General features: G+C 38.7%; 1 protein-coding gene across 1 annotated transcript; it reads left to right on the top strand.

Moving 5' to 3' along the window:
• The first annotated feature begins 9112 nt into the window (after positions 1 to 9112).
• On the top strand, positions 9113 to 10039 carry LOC139889978 (uncharacterized). Its single transcript, XM_071872888.1, has one exon. It carries the CDS (start codon positions 9113 to 9115, stop codon positions 10037 to 10039), a length of 927 nt encoding a protein of 308 aa, XP_071728989.1.
• The last annotated feature ends 1839 nt before the right edge of the window (positions 10040 to 11878 follow it).

The raw sequence follows: 11878 nt of genomic DNA, 5'->3' as shown, positions 1-11878 counted from the left end.
ATATATATATATATATATATATATACTCCTTAACCACACAAGCAAGTTGAGAATGTTCTCATTTTAATATATATATAAATACAACTCTATATATATATATATATATATATATATATATATATATATATATATATAGAGAGAGTTGTATTCAAATGAGAATGTTCTCATTTTAATATTTTGTGAGAACACTTCTTAACCACACATTTAATAAAATTTTTATAATTTCTTTTAGTTATGAAAACAGTTACAAAGGACATATATGTAAATGGTGTTCAATTAGGTTTCCATAATTATCTCAACTGCAACTCGTCCGTTCTAGATCTCTTGAAAAACAAAACCAGACTTCTTTTTTTTAGATTAAACCATTAAACTAAAACGCAAATTTAATATTTAACATTAAAATAATACGGAGTATTTAATGTTTATATTTAACATAATAATAATAATACAACCGTAACCATTTGCATCCACTATTAAATTTTCAAAAAAGATCTCGAGTATGTTTTTCTTGCAGTTTAGATTTGAGCTTCTATGTTTTCGTGCGTGTCTGTATTGGGTCATAACCATGAACATGCAGATTGTATAATGTATCTTGTACATACTTCAATATATAATACATGTTTGCATAAAAAAATCATAATAGATTATGGTGCGTTTGCATCCATCATAAGATGTTCACAAACTTCATCATCTTTGTAAGTCGTTCAACTAGCATCCATTACTCCATCTCAAATCCTTAGTCAATGCATCCTTTAATGTGCTTTGAAACTTGTTGGTGCATGAATCCCCAGCCGTAGTTTATTCTTACGTTTAGTACATTCGATTATGTAATAATGTTATTTACTAGTGACTATTGATTACTATGGTGATTGTGCGTTCTTAGTTTATTAAATAATCAATATGTTAAACTGCACACAGTCGACCGAGTGTGTGTACACACTCGACCGACTGTGTAAGTCAGTCGACCGACTGACAGACACACTCGACCGAGTGTGTCTGACTTGCAGTATATATACGGGTTTAGACTTCTTTGATGAGGTTACTCGTCCCATTTGTTCCAAATCGTTGTTTCTCGTCTCCAGAAAACCCTAACACCGAATACCACCGAAATACATCGTCTAGGTGTCGATCTAATCTAGGTTTTGCACTAGGTTCGACCAATTCGATCCCGAAATGACCCGTATCTCGATTTACCTCTATTCTATTGTGTTCCGCCTTTAGTTTAGAGTTCAAGCGACCTAAGATCCATAGTTTTATCGTCTACAAAGTGGTATCAGAGCTGGAGTCTCTGGTTTTTGCTTGATCAAATCGTTTTTTCGGTCAAAGTTTGTGTTTTTGGTGTTTTTTAGGTTTTTGGTCTATTAATCTGTGTTTACACGTTATTGATAGTGTTTTGATTGTCAAAAGGTGTTTCTGGAGTGCTTATTTTCGTTATCTACGTGTTATATTTGAGTTTTCCATCCATAATCGATTGCAAAATCGATTTTTGTCTAGAAAACCCTAATAGTCGACCAGCTTCTGTCAAGAACACACTCGGCCGTGTGTGTCCTGAAAACCGACCGAGTGAGTCCTAAGATCGACCGTGTGTATTGTTCCACCGATCGTGTGAGTTTTACTAGAGCCGTGCCAGATTCCCTAAGTCAGTCGGCCGTGTGAGATTGTCACTCGACCGTGTGAGAGTTTCAATCGACCGTGAGAGTTAGACAATCGACCGTGTGTGTTTGCAATACCCAAGGATTATATAGTAACGAAGTGCTGCCAAAATTTTGTTAGACAATCGACCGTGTGATAAGTACAATCGATCGTGTGTCTTATACAGTCGACTGTGTATCAGAGATAGTCGACCGTGTGACTTAATCAGGATCTTAATTAATCTTTTATTTTCAAACTTAATCAGTTAACATGTCGGACACTAATGAACAAGTGACAAATGAATATAGCGCGTTAGTAATTGCACCTGGACTACAAAAACTGTTACTTAATGAATGCGAATCTGGATCGCCAAATAAAGTACCTCGACTTGACAATCTTAAAGACTTCTTGGACTGGAAAGTTAGGTTTGTTATTTACTTAAATGGTGTTGACTCTAGACTTTGGGAATGTATTGAGAATCCGTTTGTTTGGCCTTGTGGAGGTGATGGTGAACCCAAAGAAACACAACAGTTTAGTCCTACAGAGCGTGAACAATATAATCTTGAGTGTAGATGTTATGCTCAGCTAACGCAAGCATTGTCAAAGGACATTTTCCAGCAGTTCAAAAACCGTAACAAAACCGCGTATACTCTTTGGTTGGTCCTTCAATCTGCAACAGAAGGTACTGCTACTTATCGGGCAACAAAAGGTAAGGTATTGAAGGATGAATGGAGGGCATTTGCTGCTCTTCCATCAGAGTCACTGGGACAAACTTTGGAAAGATATCGTTTACTGGTAGCAGAGATGGCGAATTATGGGATTGATGTACCTGATGATAAGGCAGTCAGGGTGTTGAAAGATGGTCTTCCAGAAAAGTGGGACCATGAGATTGAAAAGATTCAGAACATGTACAGCACATCAGGTCGTACGTTAACATTGACAGCTTTTACTTCTAAGTTGATGGAGAAGGATATTCAGGTAGAAGCTAAGAGGAAGAGACTTGGTTCAGTAGTTGCTTCTGCATCCAGTTTAGCTTCATCTTCTGGTCATGCTCAATTACAAACAGCTTATATTACAGCAAATGCTTCTTAAATGTCTGCTCCACAATCTCAGTCTGGCTACTTTAATGCTAAATCACAAGCTCAGACTCAGAATTCTCTTTCTCAACAGACTCAGACTCAGACTCCTGTGTTTCAAACTGAGAATATCAGGAAGAGACCCATCGAATCAATTCAGGAAGATATGGCTCTGGCAGCTATTGTTGTTAACTCATACAACGATATGATTAGTGGACAAGTGATTAATAGTCATCTTGAAAATGAAGACTATGATCAGATTGATGAGGATGATATCGAAAGGATGGATATACTTTATTGCATGGGTAGCATTGTTAGACGGGCTAGGAAGTACTTGAAGAAAACCGGACAGAGGTCTTTGAGTTTGAATCGAGACTCGAAGTTTGGTTTTGATATGTCAAAGGTTAGATGCTTCAATTGTGATAAGCTTGGTCATTTTAAGAAGACTTGCACGAGGCCACCCAAGACTGGTTTTTCTGATCCTTTTCACAATACAACCATTTCAGTTACTCCACAACATGTTATTGTTGAGAAAGAATCTTCGGGGTCTACTCAATCTAAGGCCTTGACGACCACGTATGCTGATGAAGTGTGTGACTGGTCCATCACGGCAGATACGCATCAAGCTAATGTTGTGTTTGTAGGTAAAACTGAAGCTGAAATTGAAGAAGAAAGAATTGCTAGGAGAAATGCAGGTTGTACTGGAAAAGATAATCCGAATTGCACCTGCTATGTGTGCAAATGTGATGCTAGAATGAAAAGAGCTGAGGAGATTATGAAGTTGTGCCTCAGAAAGAGGATTAAAGATCGACTGTATGATAAGTTTCGCCAAGCTCGAGACCTATCAGATTTTGAGTTTACGACTGATTCTTCCGATGAGGATGAAGAAAGAAGTTGTCATGTTGGTACTTGGTTCAGACAAGAGTTGGGACATTTGCTCAACTGTGATCTTAAGAGTGGTGACAAGAAGATTGTTACAGTTCGGAGTCCAGTGTGTTCAGACGAAAGCGAGAACAAAGGAGGTTATGAGGCTGACTACGCGGACAGTACGAGTTCAGAGTCTGAGTCAGAATCAGATGAAGACACTCAGGTTGGAAGAAATACCTATGCATTTATGGCCAACACATCCGGTAACGATAAGGTATGTAATGATTCAGTTTCTAAATGTTCTAGATGCGTTGATTATGAACAGGAAATTGAGAGGCTCGAGTGTGTAATTTCGAAGCTTAATGAGATATCTGTTACATGTGAGACCTGTCCTAAGCTTTTAGTTGACCTTAAGGATCTTAGATTGGAGAATCAGACTAATAAAAAGAACTATGATGATGCACTTTTCTACCTTAACAAACAGAAAGACTATGTTGATGTTATTAAGTCTTTAGAGAATCAGGTAGGTCACTTAAAATCAACTGTTATAGATGATGGAAAAGTGATTACTATGTATTTGGGCCAGATAGAGACTCTTAAGGCTGAAAGAGATTCATTTAAGTTGAAATACGAGTCTGAAAAAGCTAGGATCGACAATTGGCAGAGGATGTCTTATGTGAAACAGACTTTGAATCCTCCTAAACAACAGGGTTTAGGTTATAACCAGGTTGCCCCGCCACTTTTGGGTGAGTACATTAACAAACCAGTTGAGAAAAGTAAGGGTCATGTTGTAGAGCTAGAATATGGTAAGCCTAAAGAAGCACCTGTTGAGAGCACTCTTAAGATAGTTGAGTCGAAGAAGCCTTTAGATGCTGTCTATGAAACAGAGTCAGATACTGATATCGACACTAAAAAAGACAGCAAACCATTTGAGCTTGTCACTAAACCTGTTACCATTATGAAAAATCCAGTTAAAGCTAGTAAGATGACTCAGAGTCAAAAGGCTCAGCCTAAGAAAACTGTGAGTCCCAAACAGAATAAGAAGAAGAACACCCAGGGAGTGTCACCTAAGTTTATCAGTAAGGGCCGAATAGATGAATCATGTCCTAAGGTAGAACAATCACCAACAGAGGCGAGTTCCAAATCTGAGAATGTGTCCAAGCATGTTCCGCCTGGTCGTCGACAGACTGTTAAGCAACAAGTCTCGTCATCCCCTACGACTAGACAACATACTGAACCACCTAGAAGACAGTTTTCACCAATTAGACGCAAAGTGTTTAATTCTCATGATTTTGATAATGCTAACTGCTTTAATTGTGGGAGGTTGGGACACAGGGCTATGAATTGCAGACCCATTCAACAGACACCAAGAAGGAAGGTTGATCTTAGTCCAAATCGGTTCTCTAATAGGAGATCACCGTCACCGGTGTTTAATTCTTTTTCAGTGCAAACAAATGATAAAAAGGTTTTTCAAACTAATGATTATTATAGAAAACCATTACCGAATAACACAGTTTGGAAACCTAAATCAGAAGTTAAAAGTGTTCAGCATCCTGAAGGTCCTTCTGGATCTAAAGGACAATGGGTGGAGTTTCCAGTTGTTGGTGTTGATGGGAAACCCACTTCCATTAGGGCATGGGTGGCCCTTTCTAACTAATCCTCTTACTTTAATGTGCAGGTCGCCTACAATCCATGCTACAGTACTTGGATTGTTGATAGTGGGGCGTCCAGGCACATGACAGGGAACTTGTCTTTGCTGTCTAATATGAAAACAGTAGATGGAGGACCAGTTTCTTTTGCAGGTAGTGAAGGAGGATTTATTACTGCTCAGGGTGTTATTGCTAATGAGAATGTCAGCTTTGATAAAGTTAACTATGTAGAGCAGATATCGAACAATCTGCTTTCTATTTCACAAGTTACTGATAAGAAATATACTGTTGTTTTTGATGATAAGTTTTGTTATATTTTAAGAAAAGAGTTTGTAATTTCGGAGGACATGATTCTGATGACTGCTCCAAGGTGCAAGGATCTCTATATCCTTGATATGCGTAAGGCTCATGTTAAGGCAGCTACATGCCATCAGGCTTTTGTCTCTAAAGCTACTGAACAGGAGTCGATTCTTTGGCATAAGCGTATGGGTCATTTGAGTCTGAGGAAGATGAATAATCTAGTCCACAATGGATTAGTTGATGGTGTGAATGTTAAAAGTTTTCATATTCCTGGGGTTTGTCTTCCGTGTAAATAGGGGAAGCAGACTAGAAAGTCACATACTACCAAAAAGCATCATTCTGTCAATATTCCTTTGGAGCTGTTACACATGGATCTCTTTGGTCCAGTTAATTGTAAAACTCACACTGGAGAATCATATTTCTTGGTAGTTACAGATGAGTATTCCCGGTTTTCGTGGGTTGTGATGTTGAAACTCAAGTCAGACACGTTTGAGCATATTAAAGTGTTAATTCTGAAGCTCAAAAGTCTGTATAACTTGAAGGTAAGGAAGATTCGTACTGATAATGGTACAGAATTTAAGAACATTCATATACAGCTGTTTTGTAATGAGAAAGGGATACAACAACAGTTCAGTCCGGCTTATACACCTCAATCAAACGGTGTTGCTGAATGAAAGAATAGGACTCTAATCGAAACCGCAAGAACTATGCTAGCTGATTCATGTCTTCCAATTGTTTTCTGGGGAGAAGCCGTGAGTACTGCGTGTTATGTGATGAACCGAGTTCTGGTGGTAAAGAGACATGGTAAAATGTGTTATGAGCTGTTGCACAAGAGAAAGCCTAATATCAAACATTTCGAACCTTTTGGTGCTCCTTGTACTATTCTGGTACGAGATGCTGGAGGGAAATTCAATTTAAAGGTGATCTCTGGTATCTTCTTAGGATATGGGAATCCAAACAAACGAGTATATAACACTGAGTCTAGGTGTGTGGAGGAACGTTATGAGGTGGATATTCAGCGCAATGCTCCACCTCGTGTTAGTAAAGGGTTCGCTTGGCAATTTGAATATGATAAATTATTTGATTCCTTCAATCTTCCACCCGATGCTACAGAGGAGGAGATTTTAACTCAGGTTTTGTTTGATTCTCAAAACTCAACTGAGAATGTTGTTATTATTCCATCGCAGATTCAGAATCCGGTTTCTAGCTTGCAACCTAGTCCACAGAGAGTGACAGATGCTTTTGATTCAAATGCGGACGGGGTAGTATATACAGATGATGATAGTGATCTTGAAGATAATGAGGAAGTTAACCGATCACGATTGACAGAGGAACATCTTAATCCTCTATATAATCAACCACCAACTGTGACAGTGCCTGAACGGCCAACTGAAGCAGGAGGGGTGAGAAGATCCAATCGTGTTATTTTACCGCCTAAACGTCTACAGGATTATTATGTGGACGCACGTGGAATTCCTCATATTAATATTCCCCAGAGTACGACAATAGAGGCATCAACTTCTGAGGTTTCGACCACATCAGAGGTCCCGGTGATTAACAATAGTTCAACAGCAGCAGATGATGTTCAGACTGAAAGTGCGAATGTAGTTACAGCATTTTATTCTTCGCTGAATAAGACAGGTAGGATATTTGTACATGCTCACTCATGCTATGTATGTCAAATTGAACCGAAAAATGCGTATGAAGCACTGAAGTATGATGAGTGGGTTAGTGCAATGCAAGAGGAGCTGTTACAGTTTAAACATTTGAAGGTTTGGAAACTAGTCAATCCACCGCATGGTTGTGTGCCCTATGGTCTTCGATGGGTTTTGAAGAACAAGAAGGATGAACAGGGTATAGTTATCAGAAACAAAGCTAGATTGGTGGTAAAGGGATATCAACAAATCCCTGAAGTTGAATATGATGAGGTTTTTGCTCCGGTTGCACGACTGGAAGCAATCAGGATTTTCTTGGCATTTGCATCCTTCATGGGATTTAAAGTTTTTCAGATGGATGTGAAAATCGCGTTTTTGTACGGAGAGATCAATGAAAGGGTGTTTGTTGAACAACCACCCGGTTTCGAAGACCCTCATTTCCCAGAAAAGGTTTATAGACTTGAAAAGGCACTTTATGGTCTTCACCAAGCTCCTCGAGCATGGTATGCAACGTTGTCCAATTACATGATTGAAAACGGTTTTCGAAGAGGTGTCATTGATCAGACACTTTTCATCAAAACGAAGGGAAAACATCTTATGTTAGTGCAGGTTTATGTTGATGATATTATATTCGGGTCAACAGATCAGGGTATGGTTGATGAGTTTGAGAAGGTCATGCAGCAGAAGTTCAAGATGAGTTCAATGGGAACGATTAAGTTTTTCTTGGGTCTACAGGTAGCTCAGATAGATAAAGGCATCTTCTTGCATCAAACCAAGTATGTTGCTGATATTCTGAAGAGGTTTCAAATGGAAGCAGAAAGACCGGCTAAAACTCTGTTGTCTGTGAACCATGGTATTTCACCTGAGTGTGAGGGTGCCGCAGTGGACCAAACGTTATACAGGGCTATCATAGGTTCTCTAATGTATCTTACAGCTTCTCGACCAGATATCATGTTTGCGGTTTATCTGTGTGCTCGTTATCAAGCAAATCCTAATGTTCATCATATGTTAGTGGTTAAGAAGATTATGAGGTATTTGAAAGATACACCGAGTTTAAGGTTATGGTATCCATGTGAGGATGGGTTTGATCTCACAGCTTACAGTGATTCTGACTATGGAGGATGCAAGAAGGATTTCAAGTCAACATCAGGAGGTTGTCAGTTCCTTGGCAGCAAACTAGTTACATGGCAGTGTAAGAAGCAGACTGCAGTGGCTCAGTCCACTTGCGAAGCAGAGTACATTGTCGTGGCCAGCTGTACATCACAGGTCATCTGGATTCAACAGCAACTACGTGACTACGGTTTTCAAATTTCTAACACTCCTATTTATGTTGATAATACTGCTGCCATAGCTGTCACTAAAAATCCCGTAAATCATTCTAAAACGAAACACATAGGGATTAAATACCATTTCATTAGAGAATGCTATGAGAAAAAGTTGATAGATGTTGTGCAGATAGACACTATGTTCCAAAGGGCTGATCTTTTCACAAAAGCTTTTGATAAACCACGTTTTACTTACTTATTAAACGAAATAGGTATTAAATTGCTTTCAGATGTGGTTCCTGAAAATGAGGTTCCTGACACAAAGGAACCTACACCTGAGACTGAGTTGTGATTTGTTAAGAAACTGCTTGTAGAGTATGTATAGTTTTGCATGATAGTTTGTAGATTATTTGCATGTTTACTTTTCATTTGCATGATAGATTCGTTTTTCCTGATATTTCTGCATGCTTGCTTATGTTTTTAGATAAATCTATACTATTTTACAGAGAAAATAAAAAAGCCATAAAAATCAGAAAAACCAGAAAAACAACAATAACGGAAACCGAAACCCTCCGAACTCATGCTCACATAAAGAATTTATGAATTGTAAGCCACCAAGCTATAAAGGAACCGAAGGACCAATTGAACTAAACTGCTGGTTCGAAAAGATGGAATATCTGTTTCGTATGTGTAACTGCGGTGAAGCTGACAAGGTCAAGTATGCTACTGGAACTCTATCTGGTGGAGCTTTAACTTGGTGGACTGTATATGCTGGTACAGTTGGATGGACTGCTGCTCTAGCCATACCATGGGAAACATTAAAAATCATGCTGGCTGGCAAGTATTGTCCTAGGAATCAAGTCCAGAAATTTGAAGTCGAATTATGGGAGTTAAGAATGAAAAATCTTGAAGTTGAAGAATACAACAACCGATTTTTAGAGCTAGCTGCTCTATGCCCTAGTATGGTTACTCCTGAGAGCAAGAAGATTGAAAAGTATATCATCGGTCTTCCTCCTCAAATCCAGGGTAATGTTATATCTGTTGGTAAAGAAACCATTGAGGCTACGATGTTGATGACTCAAAATTTGGTTATGGCTGCAAGAAGAAACGCCAAGGAAAAACAGACTGGAGTGAAGGCTACTGATAATAAAAGGAAGTTTGAGCCTACTCAAGGTTCAGGTCAGAATTCAAACAAGAAGGATGGTGATACTACAAAAAGTGGTTATATAGGATCAAAGCCGCTATGTAAGCACTGTGATAGGCATCATCATAGTTTGTGCACTACTGAGTGCAGAAGGTGTAATAAGATTGGTCACTCGACCAAGAATTGCAAAGTTGTTCTGCCTAATACAAATATAAATCCAACCGTGCCTATTTGCTACGGTTGTGGGGAAAAGGAGCATTACAAAAACAACTGTCCTAAGAACAAGACTGCAACAACTGGTAGTGCCAAGGGAAGAGCATTTGTCATGACTACCGAAGAAGCACGTGAAGAAGATGAAGTCATAATGGGTACGTTCCTTGTTAATAATTGTTATGCTACCGTTTTATTCGATACTGGTGCCGATAGAAGTTATGTGTCTACTGATTTCTGAACTTTATTTACTGAAAAACCAAGTACCCTAAATGCTAAGTGCCTCGTAGAAGTAGCAAACGGGAAGGTTATGAAAGTAGACAAAATTTATAAAAGCTGTGACTTAATCTTAGCCGATAAACTCTTTAAGATTGACTTGTTGCCAGTCGAGTTAGGAAGCTTTGATGTAGTTGTAGGAATGAATTGGTTGAGACCATTAAGAGCGGGAATAATGTGTTATGATAAGACTATTAATATACCTCTCGAAAATGGAGAAACCTTAGTTGTACAAGGAGAGAAGAGTGGTTGTAAACTCAACATTATATCTTGTATCAAAACCCGAAAATACCTGATGAAGGGATATCAAGCCAGAAGAGAAACGAATTGAAGATGTTCCGGTGGTTAGAGAATTTCCTGAAGTTTTTCTTGAGGAACTCCCTGGTCTTCCACCTCAAAGACAAGTCGAGTTTCATCGATTTAACTCCCGGTGATGCACCTATTGCAAAGGCACCATACCAATTAGCTCCATCTGAAATGAATGAATCATCCATTTAGCTACAAGAACTCTTAGAGAAAGGATTCATTCGTCCTAGCTCATCTCCATGGGGAGCACCCATTCTTTTTGTCAAAAAGAAATATGGCACGTTGAGGATGTGTATTGATTATCGGGAACTCAACAAGTTAACCATCAAGAACCGTTATCCACTTCCACGTATTGATGACCTATTTGACCAGTTGCAAGGGTCAAGTATTTACTCAAAAATTGATCTCAGGTCGGGTTATCATCAGTTGAGAGTCAAGGAAGCTGATGTTTCTAAGACTGCTTTCCGAACTCGTTATGGACACTATGATTTTCTTGTCATGCCTTTTGGTTTAACCAATGCACCTGCTGTATTCATGGATCTTATGAACCGTATATGCAAACCCTACCTTGACAAGTTTGTGATTGTTTTCATAGATGACATCTTAATCTATTCCAAGAATGAGCAAGAACATGAACGACATTTACGTTTGATCTTAGAATTGCTAAAGAATGAGCAGCTGTATGCCAAGTTCTCCAAGTGTGAATTCTGGTTACAAACAGTTCAATTTCTAGGACATGTAGTTAATAGCGAAGGAATACATGTCGATCCAGCTACAATCACTGCTATTCAAAACTGGGAAGCGCCTAAGAGTGCGAAACAAATTCACCAATTCTTAGGACTTACTGGTTATTATCAAAGGTTCATTGAAGGATTTTCCATTATTGCTAAACCTCTCACTAAATTAACCCACAAGGGGAAGAAATTCGAATGGTCAAGTGAATAAGAATCTGCATTTAAGGTTCTAAAAGAAAAATTGACTACAGCCCCGATCTTATCAATTCCCGAGGGAAACGACGATTTCATTGTCTACTGTGATGCCTCGAACCAAGGTTTTGGTTGTGTATTGATGATACGACAAAAAGTTATTGCATATGTATCTAGACAACTTAAGAACCATGAAAAGAACTAAACCACACACGACCTGGAATTAGGAGCTGTGGTATTTGCTTAAAATTATGGAGACATTATCTACATGGAACCAAATTCACGGTACTTACCGATCACAAAAGTCTCCAACATATCTTTGATAAAAAAACAGCTGAATATGAGGCAACGAAGATGGATTAAATTATTCAACGATTATGATTGTGAACTCAAGTATCAGCCCGAAAAAGGAAATTCCGTTGCCGATGCCCTAAGTCGCAAAGAATGAGAAAAACCTATTCGAGTTCGAGCTCTAAATATGGTCATTAAGACTAATCTTACAACTCGAATTCGCGATGCGCAACTAGAAGCATTGAAAGAAGAAAATGTCAAACTTGAGGGACTTGGAGGTC

The sequence above is a fragment of the Rutidosis leptorrhynchoides genome, chromosome 2, assembly GCF_046630445.1.
Source record: "Rutidosis leptorrhynchoides isolate AG116_Rl617_1_P2 chromosome 2, CSIRO_AGI_Rlap_v1, whole genome shotgun sequence".
NCBI lineage: Eukaryota > Viridiplantae > Streptophyta > Magnoliopsida > Asterales > Asteraceae > Rutidosis > Rutidosis leptorrhynchoides.
The sequence above is the reverse complement of the archived record's forward strand: the minus strand, read 5'-3'. Positions and strand labels throughout refer to the sequence as shown.